We start from the raw sequence: 24,555 nt of genomic DNA, 5'->3' as shown, positions 1-24,555 counted from the left end.
GGGCAGTGGGGTGGGGGTGGTCGGTATGGCTGGCAGCATGAAGTCTTTCCTGGCCGATGCGGGCTATGGCGAGCAGGAGCTGGATGCTAACTCTGCCCTGATGGAGCTGGACAAAGGTGAGGGTAGGCGGGCTCGGGGTTGCGGCTGGCCTGGGGAGGGAGCGGTGCTGGGGCTCCTTGTCCCCTGAGTGGCGCCCGCTCCGTGTCCGCCGCCGCGCTGTGAGGGCGGTCCCGTCCTGTCCCTCGGTTCCCATCGTCTGGGAGCTTTGTGTTGTTCCGCTCTACCCTTGGCGGGGGAGGGGGGGGTGACCTGATTCTGAAGGAGTATCGTTTTCCCCAATAGTTATTGTTCTCTGGTTTAGGCCTCAGGTCTGGCAAACTCGGGGAGCAATGCGAAGCCGTCGTTCGTTTTCCCAGGCTCTTCCAGAAATATCCTTTCCCTATTCTCATTAATTCAGCTTTCCTGAAGCTGGCCGATGTTTTCAGAGTGGGGTAAGTGGCGTCAGTCAGTTGCTGTCGATTCAAATCTCTGATCCGGAGTGGTGCGGCGTGTTACTGCGTTGGAGCCTGGGCAGTCGTGGGTTTTTATTGTTTGCTGGAAATACCACGGTGGTACCCGCTCAATTGAGGCCAAGTTGCACTTCATACAGGAGAGGTTTCCCTGTCAGTGATCAGTGACACAGTTCCTTTCTCTCTGTTATGATTTGAGGATTCACTTGTTAGCTGACTGGTTTGCATTCACTGGCATAAATTCTGCTGCGTGTACGTATTCAAGTTAATAGTAAGTATATGAATTATTAAACATGCAAATGTTGTCTCTAAGGAATAATAGGAAAGCCCAAAACGCACTTTTTCCCGTGTCTGATGTCTAAATAATGCACGTGATAGAATTAGAGCTTGCAAAGTTGTGGAATCTTCACTGGGGGCTCTAGGAAGGAAATGAAATTCCCTCCACACTTATCAGTGGCAATTAGACTTTTCTGTCTTAGCCCCGGATGTGCTTTTATAGTAGAATTAGATCCCTAAATGTGCAGAACCATGTGCAAACATCTGCTTGCACTCATCCTCACTGATATCAGCAGGTTCATTTCCTTCGACTTGGGCCTAAATTTGAGACTACTTTTACTTAAAACTAAAGAGTGCTAATAGATTCTTTTTAAGTATGTCTGTCTGCTTAAAAATACCCTTTCTAAAGCTTAGATCTTTTCTTGTTTTAATTAACTCCTCAGAAGTGTGGGGGTTTTTTTAATAATTATGCTTAAAAGTGTTTTAATTTTTATTGTAAAACATCCTGATACACAAGTATGTGTGTGTCTTCTAACAGAAACAACTTCCTGAGGCTGTGTGTGCTGAAAGTTACTCAGCAGAGTGAGAAACACTTAGAGAAGATCCTAAATGTGGATGAGTTTGTGAAAAGAGTTTTCTCAGTAATTCATAGCAATGATCCAGTTGCTCGAGCCATTACACTTCGGTATGTATTGCATAAATGTACACAACTTGCTTGAAATCTCTGGCTAACTTTTTGTGTGCTAGTCTGGAATATCAAAATCTTCAACTACCACAGAAGTGTGTAAAGTACCCTCCGTGCTGATCACAGAGATAAAAGTAAAGACATTGTCTTAAGGATCTGTGGCTAGAAGAGCAAAGTTATTAACCCTTTACGATGGTAGGAGTTGGTGTGGAGTTGCAATACTGAAGTCTTGTGTTCTCAAGAAGAAAAAAGAAAACCCTTGTATGCGTAACTTAGATGTATGTAGCTATATGTAATGTACTGATATATTGCATAAGATATATTTAGACCCAGACCAAAAGGAAAATGCTTCTCTATGAGTCAAAATAACTTTTTCTAGCTTCTAAGTAAAACTAACTTATGTGAACCTTGTTGCGTTTGCACCTTTTTCTTCATTTGTTGTGCTAGAATTACACAGCTTGTTTGTGTCTGCTAACTTCCAAGGGAATACCCTTATGTTATGTATTGATTTGGCCTTCTTAGGAATCAAATGGAGGGTAAAAAATTAAGCTGTCTTTAATATCTCTGTTCTGCTCTTTTAGTGTCTGTATCTCTAACACTACCCAACATGGCTATTTCAACCAATTGCATCTTCTAACTTCTGTGCAATTGAATTCAAAATGTGAAGAGAGTGCTCTTTTTTTCCTTTTGTATTCTTTTCTGCCCCCCTAGAACGTTTCCTGATTTCACTGTTGAAAGATGAGAGGTATTAGCAGAGGTGTGAAGTGCTCATGCATCCTTTTCTTTCTTCATTTGATTTTTTTTTTTCTAGTTTAAGATTATGCTTTGGTGTTTTGGTGTCTCAGAAATGTGTGACCATAGTACATCTATTGTATTTTCTTGGGAGTTCCACTTCAGTATTATAAGTTTACACTTGTTGATTAGTTTTGAGAGTGATTTCCTAGAAGTCCCAGGAACCTGCTTAGTATGCAAAAACATTTAAATTACAAATCGATTCACAGGATGCATCAAGTGAAAAGTTTAAATGGCTGGTACTTCAGCACTGTGAAAAATCTTCAGCTAAGTTGTTTTTGTCCTCCCTAAGTAGTGTAAGCAAGAAAAAAATATGTTGAAAGAAAGATCTGCTAAACCAAAACTTTCTGGGCAGAAGTTTTATTGCCCTATAGCTCAGTGTAAATATTTGCATAGAACTCTTGCTAAAATTACCCATCCAGTGCCAATCCTTCATTCATTCTGCTTTTCATTGGCTTATGCTAAAAAGCCTGAAATCTGTCTTTGAAATATTAATGACAAAAGTATAAATACTTTTGATTTACTCCCTTTTTAGCAGTTTTTAGTCAATAAACTTTATCTCAGATCAGCAAATGATGTTGGAAGCCCAAGATGACAGTTAGATGTTTGCTTGCTTGCTTATGGTTACGGAGTTTCTAGAAACTTTTCTTTCCTAGCATGTGTTTAACATTATGACTGTTCAGACATTTATTGCTTACTTCTGCAGTCTTAATTTTGAAGAGCCTGGAAACTGTTCTCTAAATGTTTTTTTTTTAAAACCCCTAGACCACCATATTTCTCATTGTAAATCCTGTCATGCATATGTGCTTTTATGTGTGTCTGAAGACATCCATCAGTACAATTTAGCATTAAATCTGTTGTATAAGTATCTAAACTTGATCATTCAAGCATCTTAAGACTAGTCAATGTTCCTAGGGCCATAGTGCATTCTTTATTTTGTAAGAAATCATGGTAGCTTTCTCACTGTGCCAGTTTCAAGCTGAAAGATACAAAAATATTTTTTGTTAAACCATTAATATATAAGCCAGGTGACAAAATGTAGCAGTGTTTTTGTTTATTTCTGTGATAGACATGAAAGAGCACATACATGTGTGTGTATATGTATAAAATTAGTCTTTTAACAGTCCTTTTACGTTTATGTTTGGTTTCATCTTAGGTTTTTTTCATGGTAATTTTTTCCCTAATTTTCCTGTGATTTATTTCTGTAGGATGTTGGGCAGCATGGCATCTATTATTCCAGAAAGGAAGAATGCACATCACAGTATTCGTCAGAGTTTGGATTCCCATGATAATGTGGAAGTTGAAGCTGCTATATTTGCTGCTGCCAACTTTTCTGCACAGTCAAAGTAAGATGTAATTTTTTCAGATTACAGAGAATGCAAACTCCATTGAGACTGGCATTCTCAAAACTTTCTTCTGTCATTTAAAGCAAAACCTTGAATTATGGCAGTATTGTAACCTGATACAGATTCAACAGAATTTTTTCTTCCTTTTTATTCTGAAATACTAGTAGAAAGTTTACAAATGTGAGAATGCAAATTGAATTTGCAGCCTTAATCTAGGATTATTTTACAGGCTGTGTATTAGGCAGAGAAACATAGCAGTACTTGTCACTTTGCCTTTTTGAGAGCTTCCATTTTATGTCATCACACCTATGTGCAATCATTCTAAATAGACTTGGGTCTTGGCAAGCAGTCTTGTGGAAGTTTTTGTTGTCAAAACACAGTGTTCGGTAGTTCAGTTGATTTTTCACTTTTAATTCTTTATTGAAAGAATTAATTCTAATTAAAAGAATTAATTTCATTTTACCTAGTCCTTTCTGTTTTCTCTACAGGGATTTTGCTGCTGGAATATGTAACAAAATCAGCGAGATGATTCAAGGTACATATGTTATATTGAATGATAAAAAGGGAAAGCTCTAATTTCTCTGATAATTCTTTATTGTCCCTATGTGTGTATCAGAATGCTGTTGCCTTAACCTCAGATGATTCCAGATTTTAAATTACATTAGCTAACCAATAATCTAATTTTTGGCTCTTGTGTCTTCTGAAACATCTAAGTTCTTAGAACACCAGTGTGGTAAAGAATGAAAGGTCATCTATAGTGTGATGAATAAACTTATGTAGACTATCCCAGGTTGCCCCAGGTGAGTTACTGTGTGTGCTACCTGCAATGAAGAAAAGGGGCTACCTTCTCAAGGAGCTGTGAAAGTGCTTGGTATCACTGTGGTTATGCTGCTAGCTAATAGATGAGTTATTTGAAGCTCATGAAGGTGTCTGTGCTGTCTGCATTCAACAGTGGTAGGAATGCAGACATATGGTGTGCCTGAAGGCTACCAAAAGCCAGTACAAAGGACTAACACTGCCTGTGTTTCTCTTCCTTGTTGCAGGGCTGGCCACACCAGTGGACTTGAAATTGAAGTTGATCCCTATTTTACAGCACATGCATCATGATGCTAGCCTGGCCTCCAGCTCCAGGCAGCTGCTTCAGCAGCTGGTAACATCCTATCCCTCTACCAAGATGGTTATTGTTACTCTTCACACCTTTACTTTGCTTGCTGCTTCTTCTTTGGTTGACATTCCTAAACAGGTAATTGTTCCTCTTCTATTCCTTCAGCTTAAAGTACAAAGTACATTTTTAAATACCTCTGATTCAAGCTGATATTACAAAACAAAAATAAATGTTCATAGATACACTAGGATGGTTGCTTTTATGTTGCTAGAGAGAGAGAATACCCTGAAAGCTGCCGCTGCTCTCCTATTTTTTGTCCTCCATTTCCAGATAACTCCATCAGATGCAGGGTCCCTTCTTTACAGACCATGACCTGTCTTTTTTTTTTTAATTGGCTGGGACTGAAATTGAGTAGGATCAATTGATAGCTTCGGAAAGCAAAGACCTTTTTCTGAAAACATTTCATCTTGCCTGTATTTTCCAGGCTTCACTTCTTCTTGCTGTGTATTCTCTAGGGTTGTAGCTGTGCCTTTGCCTTCCTTGCATGAAAGCAAATGAATATTAAGTTGCATAGAATGCATTTTAAAATGTATTTATTGAAGAACTCTGAGGCATTTGAATTTGTTGCTAAGATTTAGGAGTCTAAACCAAGTTGTGGGACAGCAGTGATGGAAAAGTAGAGTGCTCTTATGTTCTGATAATGTGAATGTGTTTTATGTAGCAGGTCTGAATACAGTGACATTCGAGATTCATCTGACTAATCCTTGTAAAGTAGTTGTGAAAATCTATTTGCTTTATTTCAGCCCTGTACAGCTATTAGAAGGCTGGTGTCTGTTTCTGTTAGACTAATACTATTGATTTGTCTGAAACTTCTTGGTGTGGCTGATTACTGTATTTCAGAGCCCCCTGAAACAACATTAGGATGTTTATGCTCTTTTATCGCTCTCTCCTTTTCTCTCTCTCCCTCTCTCTCCTTTTCTCCCTCTCTCATTTTTTTCCTTTTTTTTTTTTTCCTTCTATAGTTGTAAGCATGATACTTTAGTCTGTATTTCTGCAACACAACAGCCAATGCTGCTTAAAAGCGAGGTAGCCAGGTTGGGGATGGAGGGCAAACCCATGGCCAGCATGTTCATGTTCTTTCATGTGCTGGCAATGAAGGAAATGATTACAACAAAGGACAGGAAGTGAGGTGTCACTTAATATGAGAACTCCTGAAAGAGTGAATAGAGAGGTTGCTGTTGGTTGGTTTTTAGGGGATTTTTTAGCATCTACTGAGACATGCAGAGTATGTCTGGGTTGCTATCAGTTATCTGCAGACACCCAAATTAGCATCAAATGCCCAGAATACTTGTTAGCATAATTGCAACAGAATAAAGCATTTACTGAGTTTCTCAGGGATGTTTTATAATATTTTGGTGGGTGCTGAAGCAGGTCTTAAGGCTTCTTAGGTATACAGGTTGTATAGAAGGGTGCATGAACAAAGAGAACAGGATAGTAGAAACTGTCTGTCGGACTGTTTTAGCTTGCCAGGGCATCACAGCCTACACAGGAGTTTTTCATAGAATGGGTTAGGCTGGAAGGGACCTTTAGAGAACATCTGCTCCAGCCTCCCTGTCATGGGTGGAAGTGTCGCTCGTCTAGACAAGGTTGCTCAAAGCCTCATCCATCATTTTCCATGTGGCAAGTGATCAAACAGATATAGCAAGTTAGTTTTGGCTGAGTATACTCAAAAATTCTGCACAAGTACTTTTGAAAGGCTTCCTTTTAGTTGCATATCTCTCTTTAAAGGGGATTTACTTTATTGCAGATCCAGCTTTTGCTGCAGTACTTGAAGAATGACCCCAGGAAGGCTGTGAAGAGGCTTGCAATCCAAGATTTAAAGTTGTTGGCCAACAAGACACCACACACGTGGAGCAGAGAAAATATTCAGGTTGGTTTGTTTTTAAGCTGAAGTTTATTATGAAACTTTGCAATTAGCTGTAGAATTCTTCCAGAGGAGCAATTTGGGAGGTTAAAAAAAGGAGGAACATGTATCTCCATATCCTTAAGTTAGGTTAGTCTGCCAAGTAACCAAGTATTAATGAACAGTTGAATAACTGAGGAAAGGCACATGTCATGCAGTAGACATTTTTACAGTAAGGAAATAACTTCTAGAAACTCATTTAAGATAGATGAGCTGAATGCTTACATTAATCTTAGGATACTCAGCATGTATTAATGCTCACAGTAATGTAACACAGTCATTCTGGGATTTGTCAAAGCATGTCATCCAGCAAGTTAAACTAAAAGGACAAATGTAATTTTGACTTCATTTTTTTTTAGGATTAATGGCTCATTTTCACTAGTATTCTTGAGACTCCTGTTGTATGAATAGGACCCTTGACAGTATTTATAGTGCATGTGTGTTTTTGGGGAAGCAGGAATAATGTAGGTAATATTCTTGATTTCTTCCTGTCATAGTTATATAAAAATATTTTTTCTCCTAGTCTTTTCCTTTTTTGGGTAGAAATTACTATAGAAAATATCCAGATTAGTTTAGGATTCTAATGGGAGAGTAAGTATTTTAAGAACTTTATGGCTGTGCTCTTCTGGGCCTTTTCTTTGTTGCTACTTTTGGAAGCTACTGTTGCTATATGCTGTTGAAGCATAAGGCAGCTGGGTGGCAGAACTGGATTTTTGTTAATAGTAATGTGAAAAATAGTGGTTTGCTTCATATATGGTTCTTAGATAACATTATTTGGGGCGTGCGGACAGGCTTTTATGTTAGTGAACTGCTTTGTCCTTCATAATGGATTAATACCAAAAATGTATTTCCTTTTTGGTGTTTTAAGGAGTTTCTTTAATGGTTTATGGATTCTTTGCAGTCAAAATGCTAGTCTGAACCATAATATCTGGTTGATACTTATCTCAGTGTTAGTGAGATCTGATGATAGTGTGTCTTTCATCGTTATTTAGTGTCTTAAAATAGGTGTCTGATGGTTGAAATGGAAAAGGAAGAGTTCCACTTAGGTCAGAACTTAACCAGTGACTGGGTTAGAACAAAACTGCAGCTTGGTACTGCTTGCTGAATGCCATGCAATAGTAATGGGAGGTTTTCTGTCTTCTAAAATGTTTAGTCAACACTTTGAGTTGGGCTGGAACAGACTCTCCGTTTCTCATGGCAAAACTTGCTTCCTGTACCTTTTTACCAACAAGAGTTTAATTAGTCTTAACTTCCTCAGTATTTTGAGTCTCTCTGCATAGGCTGGATAGGAAGGTAGGTTTCTGAATTGTGAAGACTTCACTGACTTCCAGATATCAGCTTTAGAAGCTGTTGCTGTTGTTGCTTAGAGCACCTTTCCCACTTACTCTGAAGATAATAAGTAGTTTGCAGTTCATCCCACTAATTACTCTGTGCTCCTGGAATTCTTTATAGCTATTGTTTCAAATGTGTCCTGTGAGAAAAGAATATGAGTGTCTTGGGAGACATCAAGACTCATTTTCAAACCTAATCATTGTATCTTCATGTTGAGGCCATGTAATTTTGTGAATTAGCAAAATGCTACATTGGTATGCATTACAAGTTGATTTAAAATTTAATTGTGCTGTATAAAAGCATATGTGTGCCTGATGAGAACACTATTTGAGTTTCTTTTGTTTAATCCATGGATCAATTCTGTGTTACTGTTTTTCTTTATTCAGTTACTGGATGTAATAATTCAGCTTTGGCACTTTGAGACAGAATATGCTTCCATTTGTCTCTCATATTGCTTTTTCTCATGTTGACTAAAAAAGTCTCCAAAACCAGTCAATGACTTAAACTGTGGACTGTGTAGACATAATAACCCCTAAAATTCACATTGTTGTCTGATTTCTTCCAATCTAGAGGTGATAAAGCCTGAGAAGATTTAGCAAAAGGCACAAAAGTGTGACAGAAGCTCTACTGTAAATGAGTTAATAAAATATACTTTAAGGTGCTTATCAAGAAACTTAAATGGTATTCTGTTTGATAACATGACTGTTAAAAGCAACGGCACTTGAAACTTTGCTCTTCAGAGATGTACACTTACATAAAACCCTGCAGTTAGCTATAAGGCAAAATAATCAGTACAGCTCTGAGCCTGGAAACTATCTTAAAATCTTCCACATTATTTGATCAATCCTTATACTATTTTTTTGCCAGTGATTTTTAATTCATAAATAACTGGTAATTGGCATTTCCTAGCATGAGACCTTCTGTCACCTTTCTGCAAGCTGTGTCAGTGGTCTACTAAAATATGCTTCAGGACATGACTTCCAGCTTTTGATTGCAGTGTAGTATTTTCTGTGGAAAAATCTTACTAGTCAGAACTTCCCAGACAAGTGCAACTAACTGATAGAGATAACTCATGGGACTTCCCTCCCTCTGTGTTTTTATTCCTGTTCATCTCTAGGCACTCTGTGAATCTGCTCTTCACACTCCTTATGACAGCTTGAAGCTGGGCATGCTGTCTGTTCTTTCTACATTATCAGGGACCATAGCCATTAAACAGTATTTCAGCAGTGCTCCAGGTAAGGAAGCTAGATTAGATTTTTATCTTTGGCATTGCTAACTGGTTGGGTGTTGATAAGCAATTTCAACTAAACACTTTGTAGTATATTCTTAAGCTGCTTTTCAACTTCAAACCACTAGCTGAGAGTCAGACTGTATCATCTGTCAACTTAAAACAGGATATTGTATACCCATGAATAGTCGTGGTCTAAGATTCTGGGGGTAGTATGCTGTATGGAAGGCTTTTTACTTTTGGATCTTCAGCTTTTCATCATAAAATGAAGAAATGTAGTGCCCATCAGATGGCTGACCTGCACTCTGCTTAAGGTGCATTGAAACCACCATGGATTTGCATAGTTTTTGAGCAACATGGAGACTTACTGGTGTGGTACCAGGCTGCTCTGTTACCTTGGTACAGTGAAGGTATGCCACCCAAAAGGTACTTCAGTACTATATTCTGGAGAAACAGAATAGACATTTTAAAGTTATTCAAGGTATCTTGTTCTTAAAATGATGATCACACTCATTTCTTTTTTTCACTTCTTGAAAGCCAGACTGCCCTAATGAGTATTATGACCCCAACTACATGGGCTGCAAAAGTGGAGAAAAATAGTACATCCTCTTCAGTCATTCTGGCATGCCTTAATAATTAATATGCTCACCAGCTTTCTTTAATCAGATATAGTACCTTTTTAAGACAGTATTTCTCTGTGTCCCTGAAACATCAGCCATTAAACCCAAATATTCCTCCTCATGCGTGTCTAATGTGTATAATGTTCAGAGGGATGGGGGGGAAGAGCCTCTGAGAGAGGAAGATACTCTTTGATCCTATCCATTAAACATATGAAAAAAAAAAAAGTCAATGTAGACTTTTTTGCACAAATATACTTGAAAAGACCTGTGGTGTAATTAGAGACTGTGCTGTTTTATGTTCTGTTTGTCTTGTCTTTATTTAGGAACAGCAGCTACCACTGCGAGATCATTTGATTTAGTGAAACTAGCACAGGAGTGCTGTTACCATAATAACCGTGGCATTGCAGCTCATGGTGCCAGAATTCTGACAAATATATCAGCCTCTTGTCAGGAAAAAGGTAAATGAAAGCAAGGACAACGAAATGTGTCTGTTTACAGTCAGGCTTATGCAGTTACCACGTATTAACTGGCCTGGTCTGTGAACCTGTAAATCTGCCTAATCCTTCATGCTGGTTAGGGAGAGTGGGGATTATAATGTACTAGAAAATACTCTGTATGATTTTATGAATGGTTTGGGAAGATTCCATCTTCATCTAATATAGAGAGAGAATTATTGGATACAGTAGAACTTGTGCTAAATGCTTCTCTTACTGTAAGGCTAGTGAATCATCCTTTGAGAACTCCTTGCATGAAGTCTGTTGCAAAAGAATAAAGAGGGCATTTAGAAGTCTTATTCCAGAGAGATCTATGCGTGCTCCATAAATGTCACAGTTGTTGTGACTGCTGGAGAGTTACAAGACTCAGAATGGCAAAATTGTTTCTAATCAAAATAAGGTAGAAGTAGAAGGTAGCTACTTCCCTGTCATGACTGCAACATCAGTCCAAGCATTGCACCAGTTATGGTCAGAAAATGTAGGGAACTAACTAAACTAACTTCACTTTTTTTTTTTTTTTTTTTTTACTTAGATCTTCTACCTTTGGAGCAAGATGCAGTTTTTGGCCTAGAAGCTCTTCTTGTTCTTTGTAGTCAAGATGACAGTGTGGGAGCTCAGGCAACCTTAAAGGTGACATTACTATTGTCTTCCTGTCTTCCCCTAACACAGCTAGAAGTTGTACTAATAACTTGTGTAACAAGAACCAGATCCTTTCTGGTGAAAGCACAACATACTGGAAAGAAATTTAAGATTTCAATTTTTTTTTTCTATGTTTTGCCCATAATCAGAGTCAGAATGGTAGAGAACCTGAGCAAAACTGTAATGCAACTCCTGGCTCTAGACTAAAGTGATTGTTGTAGGAAGCTAAAAAAAGGCATTCCTCTGAGAGAAACAGCTGTAATAAACTATGAACATTAACTGAGGTGTCTCAGGAAGATGAAGAGAATCTTGGCAAGAACCTGCTTTTTGACATGAGGATGCTATGTACATGATTACAACACTTAATAAACTTTTGTTTTTATTTTTCCACTTCATGAAATGCTACAAGTAATATATCTAGTTATTTAAATGTAAAGATTGGTGTTATGAAAAAAAAAAACCAAAACACTTTCTTGAATTTATATGTACTTTGAGCCCAGGGCAGAGGCCTGGACTCTTAAAAAAAATCTGATTTTTTTTTATAGAGTATGTGGTTCTGAAAATACCGGATCTTCTGTATTCTGTAATCATGCTTGCAGAGAAGTATGTCTGACTTTTTTATTTATGAGTAGGCTTTGTATTTATTGTACCTGTTGTTTATGTGAACTGCAGATCACCTTAACCTGTATGGTGAAGCTGGTTAAGTGCCGTCCACACCTGAGCCAGTCAGTAGTTGAGTCCCTGCTGACTCAGTTGCAGAGTGCCCAGGATGCTGCCAGGATACTCATGTGCCACTGCTTAGCTGCTATTGCCATGCAGCTGCCTGTCCTAGCAGATGGGATGCTAGGAGACCTAATGGACCTCTATAAATTAATTGGGCGATCCGCCACCGATAAAAAACAAGAGCTCTTGGTAAGATATCCTTCTGGTGAATAGCCCTTGATAGGTGAATGCCACATAAACTGCTGTGGTTGGATTTTCTTTCAAAAGGCAAACTAAGTAATTTATGTTCTTGTTGATGTGCCAATACCGAGCCGCTGTTTTCAGTTTTGCTTTAATTTTTGACAATGTGTGTCAGTGTTCAGTGTCAAAGTATCTCGTAGATGGTGCTGAGCTATGCAGTGTATTAATGCAGATTTTCCAGCAGATGGCACTGCTTAGATAAACCTAGCTTTTGGTATTATTGGGGTCTGTGTAAAATAAAGGTTCTAGAAAAACAAAATGGCAGTTAGATCAATTTATGCATGGTACTGTGATGCACATAAATTTTAATATACAATAAGAGATAAAAATGTTTTTTGCATCAATTTGGAAATGAATTGGAATTTTAAGAAAAATTATGAACTTCCTGTTAATTCATTTGGAGCATTCAAAATATCTCAGTTAAAAGCTGCAGTAAAGATTCTTTAAATGAAACTGACTTTCTAATCTTCAAGGAATTCTTGGGTTGCCGTAAATACTTACGAGATGTATGACTGAGAAAACTTTCTTAGTTAAAATATATATATGTAAACTTCTATGTGGTTTTGAGTCCAAATCAAGTAGATAATTTCTGGTAGTTCAAGAAACAGATTTGGCTTTTTTTTTTTGCTTTTTTTTTTTAGCTTGTTCCTGAAATATGACCTCCCTCCTCACCTTTCCACTCTTCTTTAGGTTTCTCTTGCCACAGTGATATTTGTTTCCAGTCAGAAAGCTTTATCTTCAGAAATCAAAACAGTTATCAAACAGCAGCTTGAGAATGCCTCCAATGGATGGACAGCCTATAGGATAGCCAGGCAGGCTTCCAGAATGGTAAGTGAAAATCTCTGGAGGAAAGTGGTTTGCTTGTGGTTGGAAGAGTGCTAACGATTTCCTTGAACTTGAAAAATAAAGTAAGGAAAATGGTAACATTTGGGAGGAAGGAATGAGCAGGGGGCATTCCCTCTCAATTTTCTGGAATGCTGATTTAGATATAGGCCATTTAGGGCAGCCATGGGGCACCAGGATGATTTATACTTGTCTTTTTGAAATAATGAGAGGAAAGTAAGTGATGACTCTCAACAATGCTTTCTTGAGAATATGCCTCATCTCCATTGTCTAGCAGTTCTTTAGAAGGAGATACAGGCCATCCTTATGTGTGCTTCCTTTTCTTCAGTGTGATGAAAGAAAAAGATACTGTTGCCATTTTCCCTTCAATAAAGTCACAGATAGGGTTAAATTATGCAGAAATTCTAGTATGGGATGCTAGGGTAAAAGTAAATTTCAGTATGTTTCTCATCCTGTTGAATTGCCTTGTGTAAATAAGTACTATGCTTTATACAGGCTGATACTGCCATAAAATAAGCATTTGTGCTTTTATTTAATATTAGGGTTGTCATGATCAAATTATTGGAAGCAGCTTTCAGTATTTCTATTATTAAAGTAAGACCAGTTCTGGAGATGTTACTGTTCTCTTATTTGTATTTGTTTCACAGAATCCCACAGCCTTTCTTTATCCCCCCTTAGAAACATTCTTTCCATTACAGGGTAACCATGACATGGCTAGAGAACTCTATCAGAGCCTGCTGACCCAAGTGGCTTCAGAACACTTCTACTTCTGGCTAAACAGCTTGAAGGAGTTCTCCCATGCAGAACAATGTCTGACAGGTTTGCAGGAAGACAACTACAGCTCAGCACTTTCTTGCATTGCTGAAGCTTTAAAATCCTATCACAAAGGAATCGCATCACTGACGGTTAGCACTGATCTTCTGCTGTAGTCATGAGGTTTCTGTGTACTGCAGCAGGTCTGCTTGGTTTCTGCTGTTAAACATCTGAAAAAAATGTAAAGGTACTGATGTCTGCCAGACTCTCATTTTGAGAGGACTGTGGGGAAGAGCCAGTGGTAACACACTGCATCTTCAGAGAGAAGTTCCTGTATCTCAGCTAAGTGTGATGAGCTGGATTTCTTTCTTTGTTCTTCCCTCCCTCACTTTGTTCCTTGATCAAATAATGATAATGAGACAGACCTTTTTAAAGTGACTGTACTGAAAATTTTCCACTCTGGCTTTTCCACTTGGCTGAATAAATGCTATACTCAGGCTTGGGAATTTTTATAAATTGGCTGCTATCTTCTCAGGGTATGGAGAAGGATTTAATTGTCCTCCTCCTCCTGCTGCTGAGTTAATGTTGCCTCATATTTGACAGTGGGATTCTATGGAACCTTAACAACAAGCAGCACCAGTGTAGTAAGGGAGTAGAACAATTCACTCTCATAAAATTAAAAGAATTCAAATGGTTCCTGTCCTTATGCAAATACTTTTGGCTTCTCTGAAGTGATGAAAATAGCAATAAGCTATGGACCCCCGATTCTTACTGTCAAGTTGCTTCTTAACACAAGATGATCCAGCTTCACACAGTACTTTTGTTAATATTTTAGTTTCCATGGAGAAATCTTTACATGCAGTTTCCTGTATGTCTTTTGAATGAAGCTACTTTTTTTTTTCTCAGGTACTAGAACTGCCTGTGATGACCATTAGTGTTTATAAAGTTCATATAATACTGTTTATTAATAATCTGTCCTTGAATAAGCAGGAAGGATGTATATTTTGCATCTTTTTTGCTCTGAGAGAATGCTTCATAATTCCTGAAGTATTTGTCTTCAACTTGTTAGACAAGTGAATAAGGCTTTCAATTCAACATTGCAAGATTTCTCTAATGTCTAGAGGACAGTGTGGAGGGGGGACCTCATCTAGTTAGATGGTAATATTTAATACAAGCAGGAAAATAACTTGCATAAATAGGTCATTCTGTAGTTATTTAATTAACCCTTTTCAAGAGGTTGTTTTTTCCTGCTGAAGGATTATTGCCCTCATCTCTTCTTTGTGTGTGTTGTACGTAGTGCTTTTCTCAGTGCAGTACCTTTATTGAGAGTTGTTGTGGTCCAGAGTAGTAAGTACAGGTTTTAGAGGGCTTGAGAAAAGGAAATTGGATTGGTTTTTTTTTTTTTTTTTTTTGCTAAATGCTGATTTCATGCACTGCTCTTAACTAAGTCCTAGCTGGTTTTGAGTGTATCAGCTGTAAAAGGAACCCTTTACTGCTTGCATCTGCAGAACACAGCATTTGAAAGGGGAGCAAAGTGCAGTAAAGTGTATGTGATAGTCTTACTGATGAAGATTTTTTTCTGTCTCTTCTCTCTTTTACTATTTCTCCTATTTCAATGAAGAACATAAATCAGTGCATTTGGTTCCATAGACCATTATCTCATATGCTGAGCCCTGTGTGGATCTCCAGATACATAGCTGGAAGATACTTTGTCAGTAAATCTGTTACAAATGTTTAGTCAGCTCAGTTAGCAATGGTGAAATATTCTCAGTGTCTGATCTTGTCAGAAAATTTCTCAATTCCTTTTTGATATACATGCAACTGTCTGGCATTGCTGTATGCAAAATATTCCTTTGTGTGAGCAAGTCCATATGAGGAAAAAAGTCCCATTACTTCATGGATGGGGGTGGCAAAGGGAGCAGGGGCTTGTCATAGAGCGTGTTGGCTGCAATTCTCATCTGTCTTGCTGTGTACTTGCTTGTATCGGTTACCTTAGCAAAGGTTTTAAATAGGAGCTGCTCTTTTTGGCACAGAACATGGACCTCATTGGAAGCATTGTGCTTTTTTTTCTCTGCTGGTAATCTAGAGGATGTACAGAACTTGAACAAAGCACTACTACAGCTACTGGTTAAGTAGCACTAACCCCAAATTTGCTGATAACAAGAGGTGGTGGTTGAAGAATTTGGCTGAACCAAAGAATTCTTTCTGTCACTTTCAAAAAAGAACTGTAATCTGTGGCCCATGGCTACATGGGTGGCAGATGAGATAAATTGCAATATTAATGAGAGAGGCTTGTGTTCCCATTTACAAGAACCAAGTCCAGTTTGCACTACTAAAATATTTGGATTTCCTGATGTAAGTACAGGTACTTTACTCTTTATAAAAGCAAGGAAACATCAGCCAACTGCAGCCATTTCTATTGAGCTAGATTTCAACTCTTTCATCACTTGAACCATTCAGCTTCTCTTACCTACTACTTTGCTTCTATAAAATGGTTGCAGTTGGCTGACGTTTCCGTGCTGTAGTCAGTCATGGGCCAGCTCTCAGATGACATTGTTTTGTGAGAGACCAGTCTGCTGCTTTCCTGCTGGCAAAGAAATTATTTCCAGTAAGGTTTGGGAAGGTGTTGTAACTTCTTGCTTCCAGAAGTGACCTTTTCTGTCGATGAATTAGAAGCACAGGGGAAGACATGCATGAGTTTAACATATTTCTATTCCTTAGTAAGAAGAGGTCCCAGGTGCTTTGTTTTGCAGATGGCAAAAAGTTTACTTTTCAAAAGTCTGAGAGTCTGAGAAAAATAACTAATAACTTTCTGGCTTAACTAGGATCAAATCTTCCTGACAGTTTATCCCTCCCTGTGTGTCCTAAGTTGTCATAGATGCTTCTACAAGTCAGAAAAACTCTTAGGGAGCGAAAAATCATACTCTTGAAATAATAAAAGCATGTCTGCCTTCCTGGAGTTCTAGTTTTTACTGCTCTTCATTGTCACAGAACTGTGACAATGGTGGAGGCAAGTACAGGATGGCTGGAAACATATCCTGTGCCTCATGCCACAGCCCGGAACACTATTCTGAGCCTAGAGAAACAAGTCTTGTGGAGACATGGTACACCAGAAAGAATTGAGTCAGATAATGGAACTCATTTCAAAAATAGTCTCATAAATAACTGGGCCAAAGAACATGGTATTGAGTGGATATACCATATCCCCTATCATGCACCAGCCTCAGGTAAAATTGAAAGGTACGATGGACTGTTAAAAACTACTTTAAAGGCAATGGGTGGTGGAAAATGTATTGTTCAATGCCTTTAGATGTTCCTGTCCATTTCACATCATAGGTTATCACCCCTTACTGAAGGTAACTTTAGACAATTTCTTTTCTGGCTGACATAGAGAATCACTTTTCCAGTCCTTGGCGTTTGTTTTACTCCCGTTTCAGTGGGCTCTCTCATTTTAAGGACTGTCTGAATTAGTGTCATCAGAAGCCTAATGGCTGGGCACTGGAAAACAAAGAAATAACTGTCCTAATAACATTGTAGCAGCAGTCACTTTTGTTACAAGGGTTAGACACTTGAAATACAGTTTTGTAATTACCTAACTTCTCTGTAGTTTATATTCAGTGTGGTTCAAATTGAGTAAGTCTGTTAAATGTAATTTTAAAAAAACAAACAACAGCTTTTGAGCTGAAGAGTTTGGTTGTCTGATGAGACAGTTCAGTGACATTGCAAAGTTATTTTGTCATGTTTGCTTTTGACCTAGATTGCCAACATTCCTCTTTATTGTGTTTCAGGCTGCTAGTACGCCGCTTAATCCTCTGAGTTTTCAGTGTGGATTTGTGAAACTCAGGATTGACCTTCTGCAAGCTTTTTCTCAACTTATTTGTACCTGCAACAGTCTAAAAACAAGTCCACCACCCGCTATTGCCACAACGATTGCTATGACCTCAGGAAATGATCTCCAGAGGTGTGGGCGCATCTCTAACCAGGCACGTGTTCTTGTTCTACTCTTGTGAAGTTCTCTTTATGGCTCTGGTATATATTTTAGTTCTCAGTAAACATATCTGATGGAAGAAATGAAAAGTTATAGTGAAGAGTTCTGCTAAATAGTGGCTCTTGGTCTTCACCTGTAGCTACAAAAATATCTGCCTGTAACAGGCTGTATATTGAAGTTGAGCATGTATGTTTTCTCATACATTCACATGCTTGGCTTCCAAGGATGTGTGTGCAGTAGGCCACTTGGTACACTCAGACCTTTCACACCTTGTTTTGAAATACCTCAGATGCTGTGATTACACTGTACTTAGGATCATACTGCAGCTCCTTCTGGTGAGTGTTGGCAACTCACTTGATAGCATATAGAGCACCAAAACAGTCTACTTCCAAAATGTGTGAAATGTGCAAGAAAGAATTTAAAGACAGAGCAGTTTGATTTAACAGTATGCGATGGTGAGGTGGCTAGTGGTTTTGTTTTGCTTTGGTTTTAACTCAAGGAAAGTATGCTGGTGCTGTGTTGCAGGAAAAATGTTTAATTCATTATTAAAAGTCTGGCATTTTTGTCATTTTCATCTTTGTGAAAAAGCAAGATCTTTATTATCTTGTTAGAGTATGTCATCTTAATCCTTCAGTGTTGTATGCTACAGTGTAGTGGTTTTCTGTGTGCCTGGGTATGTTTTTTATTTGTTTTGCCTTGATTGTATGTGTTTTGATTGTTTGGTTTTTTCCTCTAGATGAAGCACTCTATGGAGGAATTCCGAAATCTGGCTACTCGATATGGAGATCTGTATCAGTCATCTTTTGATGCAGACTCAGCAACTCTAAGGAATGTAGAACTGTATCCTTTTTAAATCTTACTTTTCCACTTTCCTGTCCTGTGAACAGCATGCAGTGTAACTGTTCTTGTTTGGGCCAGGATAGAACTAACTTTCTCTGTCTTGTAAATTTACTTTCAGCTAAGTTCCTGAGTAGCTGCACTTGCTGAAAATAACAGTGAGTTTCTCAGTGGCTGCTTCTAGGACTGATAACACTCGATGTTTATAGTTACAGCTAGAGACTTGTGTGCTGAACCAAGGCCACTGCTGGGTTCTGAGGAACCTCTTATGCTTCAGAAAGAGAAAGGGAGTTAAGGTGTCACACCTGTAACCCTCCTTTAGGGAGCAGCAGGCAAGACAAATGACCAAAATTGACCAGAGTATTCCATCCCAAACATGTCATACTCGGGATCACAGGGGTCAAGCCCCGGCCTTCTTCTGCTCCTTTGTCAATGGCCAGCATTCTGGGAGGATTCTGTCTGTCTGTCTGTCTGCCTGTGGTCCCAATCCCTGCCATACCAAATCTGTGTGTTCCTGCTTTCAGCTCCCTGCTGCCACTGGCTCCAGCAGCCCAGCCTGGGACTTGTCCAGGATCTGCCCTGTAGCCTTGGTGGTGATGTGGGCAATATTAGGGGAAAAAGGGGAGTAACATGGTACTGGTTTTGTGTATACTTGTTTATATTTAATTATTGTTTTATCAGGGATGGGGATTAATAGAGAGCACCTGTCATTCAGAATTGCCAGCCCAGTGTTAAACTGTGACAGTAACAATCCTCTTTTCTGTGAAGACTGGCACAAAGAAATTTCAAAGCAGTTAGTAACATGAAAATTAAGTAACAGTTGTTTAAAACCTGAGAAGTAAACATTGCTGTACTATTGTTTGGATTACTTTATGAACAAGTTATGACACAAAAATTGCGTTTGCATAAAAGGGGGATTTTTGTAGTTCTTGCTTCTCTGTTTACTAAAGGAGTAATGACAGTAGGATTGCTTCACACAAGCTAGAGAAATCAGGGAAAGTGCCAGTAAATATTCTGCGTTTCTTGTTTTAAGTTTCATCTTTGTAAGTCTTAACTCCTTAGTATTAATATCAGACAACAGCAGAGCTGCCTGTTGATTTCACATGCAATAGAAGCTCTGATTTTGGATCCAGAATCTGTAAGGTAGGTGTGATAGTTAACTTTCTGCTTCTTTGCTATTTATTAAGAAATTCTTGGGGTTTTAAGCCTAGGAATTCAAAGAATGTTCAGAAAGTTTCTCAGTAGACCCTCCTAATTCTGCCCTGGGCAGGCTTGAGTACCTGTTGCTACTGTGCTGTATTTGGCAGGCTAGGGATTGTGTTTCAGGTTCTGTGTTTTATACTGATTTTACTCTTGAACACTATACAGGACTTGTCTTAAATACAGACTTACATTAAAATAAAAGAAAAATTTCTAATTTTTTAATTTTAAGTTGCCAATTTTAACTTGTATCATTCTGTGTTAGCTCCCATAGCTACTGTTTGCATGATAGTTTGCTTCAGAGTCCTGAAAATATATGCAATAAATTAATTTAAACTTTTAATGTAAATCAGTCATCTCTGGCTCTTTATTACCAGTGAACTTATGCCCACTAGGAAATCACCTTGAAGTACCTATTAAATAACCCTTTTAAGCTCCCAGGCTGAGACTGAATGGAAGATAATAGGGATAAACATGTTTTTAAAGGCATGATTTTTTTTTTTTAACTAGAAATAAAAGTGAGCGTTTTAAGTGATTCTCCTATTTATTATGAATTGCGCTAGAAAATGTATTAATCATACTTGTGAAAAGTGTGAACTTTTGAACTTCAAAAGATTAGGTGTCTAGGAGTATAATTGCATTCAAAGCATGAGATTATGGAGTTGCAGATTTAGTCTTGAGTTGTGAGACATTTAAAAATATTACAAACCCTGCAGACTTAAGTTAATGGGGAATTAAACACTGCAGGTGCATTAAACGCAGTGAGTCTGCTAGACCTGTAACAGCTTGAAGTGAGGGAGGGTGGGGACAAAATAGTGAATAAGTTGTGGCTAAGAAAGTGTTTAGCTGGAAAGAGCAAGTAGTCTTATAGTGGGGAAAAAACCAAAGAAACAGACTAAACAGCTTGAAAGGCATTATTTCTTAATTTCAAGTTGTAACATGGGATAGTTGCATTTAGCCTGTTTGGGACTGAGCCTCCTAGATTATAATGGGGAAGGTATGTTAGACACAATAAAAAGTTGTATTTCTTAGTTTCCAGGAATATAGCTCAAATGGAACAGCACATGTTGAGAGTGAATATGAAAGAAGAATGATGTCTGTGTTTAATCATGTACTGGAAGAAGTGGAATCCCTCAACAGGAAGTATGCGCCTGTGTCTTACTTGGCAAGTAACAGTTTAAATGTAGACAAAGGTTCCCAAAACTCAGTTATTCCACGTATCTGTGCTTGTCAAGAAGCTGAAGAGCACACTTGGTTAATTAACATAACCTCTTACTCACACGTATGATTTCTATGGAGACTCAATACTTGAAAATTCTTTAAAAAAAAACAAAACAAAACAAAAAAAGGTTTTTGGCAAGACATCCATAACCTTACTGGTCTGATGAAAGATAATGTTTAAAAAAATTCTGTTACTCGGGGTGTAGCAGATGTTGATAAGATACCTGAAAGTCGTGCCAAGTCTGTCAGATCTCGTTACACTTGAGTTCCAATACTGAAGCACATTGTCTTTGTTCCTGCTGTTGTCACGATGGAATTCTTCCCCTGCTATGCACAGTGCCAGCACCAGCCCAGCTTTGGTCACTGAGCTGGTGGCAGCTAATCCCCTGCTCTGTGGGCATCGTGTTTCTCTTATCGACACAGGTCATCAGAGAACACAGTGTAAAGTGTGCTGAAGGCAGCCAGTGAGCTGATAATGTACTCCTGGTACATTATCCCATGTAGATACAGGGCTGGTATGGTTTGTCTTTTGCTCTTGGTGAACATCATAAAGCTGAAGTGCATGTTGATGGGAACAAGATAGCTCCTTTATCACCGTGGGCATCTGTTTGCCTTGTCTCTAAATTCAATAGTCCTTTCTTCTATCCTATTTGGAATCAGAATGAGTTGTGTAAAATATAGCAAAAGTAAACCTTGTAAACTTGTCACTGGCTCCATACCAATGCACCCTGGTGACATAGGCAGTGCTGCCTTGGCTCACCTGAGCCAGAAGGATGGTATAATCCAGTGGGGAAAAGAAGAGCAGACAAAAGGCTTAAAACCAACTTATTGCACAACACAAAACTTGTAGCTGTCAGTCTTGTTTGCTTGGAGGGGAACTGTTGTTTATCCGAGAGTTTGTGCATGACTAAGTATTTCAAGCAGATCTTGCTCTGATGATTGTAACACTACAACTGAAATTACTTGGATTTTTCTTGTTTCCAGAGCAGAAGGTCTTCTTCATAGCAAGCATAAACAAAGAAGCTGAATGTATTAACTGTCCTCAGTAGTTGTTAATATCAGTGACTATATCAATATATTTCTGGGCTTCTAGTGGAAATTACTGGAGTTTCAGTACCTCAAGTGCATCTCTTTTTCCTGTACTATGAATGATTAATTTTTTTTCTGAATTGTTTTGGATCTGTTTCTTGCAGCATACAGCTTGTCTGTGCAATGCTGTCATTGCGTTGTTGAAGGTACCCCTTTCATTTCAAAGGTACTTTTTCCAAAAGCTTCAGTCTACAAGTATTAAGGTAGGTACTGCTCAAATGTGGCCTAAAAATTCTATTTATAATCCTTTATTTCATGGGAAAAGATGCACTGAAGACAAAACTTCAGCTTTTTAGTGGACATACTGTAAATAGCATCTGGGTTTATCTGTTAGGAATAACTTAAAGAATATACCAGGCTGTCACTTACCAGGCAGGATTCAGTTAGTTGATTGCAAAACCGTAAGGATAAGATTTAGCTGGAATTTTTGTTGATTCCGAGTCTACAAAGCTAAATGGTGTTCTAATCCTGAGAAGGCAACTTTTATAAACTTGTATTGATTTTCTTTTTCCTTTGAAAAGAGACATTTTTTCATTTGTTATCTTGGAATAAAGTTGTAATATTTCTCTAAGGATGGCTGTATGTGACTGACAGGCGCTTTTTTTGTGGTTCTGGGGTTTGATTTTTATTCGTTGGGTTTTTGTTTTGTTTTTGTTTTTTCTCCATACTCAAGCATTCCTTTTTCTGGGAAAAGTGAAAGCCTTAGGATTTTTAATATTTACTCTTTGCATTTTTCCCCTTCTTTTGAAGAAGTTCAGTTAAGGCAACTGGTACAAAGCCCACATCTAGGATTGTAGATAATGCTTATTAATTATTATAGTGATGAGTCTCAGATATAAGTTTTGTGTTTCCATTTGCAGGTCTCCCTGCCAAAGCCCTCATTAGAAATTCCTCTATAAGAAGGTGTTCTGTTTCATCTGTTTGTATTTGCTTTTCTGGAGGCATAGATTTATATTTTCCCTTGTTTTCTCATGTTTCAGCTTGCCCTATCCCCATCTCCAAGGAACCCAGCAGAACCTATTGCAGTGCAGAACAATCAGCAATTGGCCCTAAAAGTGGAAGGAGTGGTTCAGCATGGATCAAAACCAGGCCTTTTCCGTAAAATCCAATCCGTGTGTCTGAATGTCTCGTCAGTTCTGCAGAGCAAATCTGGACAAGAATATAAGGTACAGATAGAACAGAGCCAGGAGGAGTTTTAAGCATATGCAGAGGCACAGTGCATGGGAATTTTAAGTCTGCTGTATGCTGATACCTGTCTAGCAGCAGCTTCTCCCTCAAACAAAAGAGGCTTTGTGGTGATCAGAATAAATCATTAGGAATATGCTTGATATCAGGAAACTTCAGCTTAGGTATATATCAAGAAATTCCACAGGAAAAAGGCAGGAGGAGATTATTCTCTACCACATAATTTCTGGAAATTTATCCTCATTTTAAGGATGTTTATTTTTTGTTTATGGAAATTGGGAGGACTGTCCAAATCAAATATCACCTGAGCAGGCATATTGAATTAGAGTCAACAGTTCTGTAGTTCTATTGAAGATTGCATGTCTGAAGTTTGGTTTCTGCTGACATGTGACTTTTAGTGAAAGGCCTGGTTTTGTGAGGTTTGGGTTTGTTGAAGTTTTTTTTGTTTGATTTGTTTTTTTTCCTTGGGTTTTTCATGAGGGAAAAGAAAAAAATGTGCTTCTAAAACAACAGGACTAGGAAGTGTGTAATGTTTGTCTGATTTACATTACTCTGAAAAATCAGAACCTCGGGGAGAAAAAGATTTGTTAGCTACTTTGCTTCTGTGAATAGATACGAAAGTATCTCATTATTAAATGAAAACACATGTCAAGCATGTCTTAAACATGCACATGCATTGGTTTAGGAAAGTTGAAGGCAATGCTTTTGAATGCACTAGAAGAAGAGAATTTATTTTACCAGGTTTACATAAATGGCATTTTAACCTTCCATGTGTTCACAGATCCCTATTGACAACATGACCAATGAAATGGAGCAGAGGGTGGAACCACACAATGACTACTTCAGCACTCAGTTTCTGTTAAACTTTGTGATACTTGGCACCCATAACATCACAGTAGAGTCCTCTGTAATAGATTCAAATGGTATTGTCTGGAAAACTGGGCCTAAAACAACTATTTTTGTTAAATCTCTTGAGGATCCATACTCTCAGCAGGTTCGTCTTCAGCAACAGCAAGGACAGCCACCATCTCAGCAGCAACAGCAAAGAACAGCATACTCAAGGTTTTAATTCCCGGAAGCAACACTATTCTGGTCAATGGTATTGCAGTCTTTATTGTAACTTTTTGGGGACAATTTTAACCTCCTAGAAAGTATCAGATACCAGCTTGTTGCTTTTTAAATTACCTGGGGTAAATTTGAATTGATTCAGCAGAGGCAACTGTTCAGATTTGGATTTGTGCTTTTAATATAGGAGATTCTGTTTTCTGTATTTGACTTCTGTTTAAAAACCTGTTGCAGCAGGCCCCACAAACATTGATAGTGGGGACACTACAAGTTCTTTGACTTGTACTTCTTGTACTTTCTTTATTGGAAGCACATAGTTTCTCATGTTAGGCTCACAGAGCATCATTAAAGACTTTGGCTGGTGAATACAGAACTGATTGTAATAAAAAGTCCATCTTCTAATGGGAAGGAATTTGCAAGAA

General features: G+C 38.3%; 1 protein-coding gene across 1 annotated transcript; it reads left to right on the top strand.

Annotated features, from left to right (window-relative positions):
- Positions 1 to 5: 5 nt before the first annotated feature.
- On the top strand, positions 6 to 24,555 carry INTS7 (integrator complex subunit 7). Its single transcript, XM_030448465.1, has 20 exons — positions 6 to 116; positions 362 to 491; positions 1,324 to 1,470; positions 3,471 to 3,608; positions 4,097 to 4,143; positions 4,652 to 4,851; positions 6,521 to 6,643; positions 9,126 to 9,243; positions 10,180 to 10,314; positions 10,883 to 10,980; positions 11,662 to 11,901; positions 12,643 to 12,780; positions 13,494 to 13,700; positions 17,337 to 17,531; positions 18,273 to 18,376; positions 19,448 to 19,516; positions 20,606 to 20,738; positions 21,988 to 22,086; positions 22,864 to 23,049; positions 23,850 to 24,555. The coding sequence occupies exons 1-20, from the start codon at positions 26 to 28 to the stop codon at positions 24,135 to 24,137; spliced, it is 2,886 nt and encodes a 961-aa protein (XP_030304325.1). The 5' UTR covers positions 6 to 25; the 3' UTR covers positions 24,138 to 24,555.

This window comes from Calypte anna, chromosome 3 (genome assembly GCF_003957555.1).
Source record: "Calypte anna isolate BGI_N300 chromosome 3, bCalAnn1_v1.p, whole genome shotgun sequence".
Lineage (NCBI taxonomy): Eukaryota > Metazoa > Chordata > Aves > Apodiformes > Trochilidae > Calypte > Calypte anna.
Note: the sequence above shows the minus strand (reverse complement) of the source record. Positions and strands in the feature narration are given on the sequence as shown.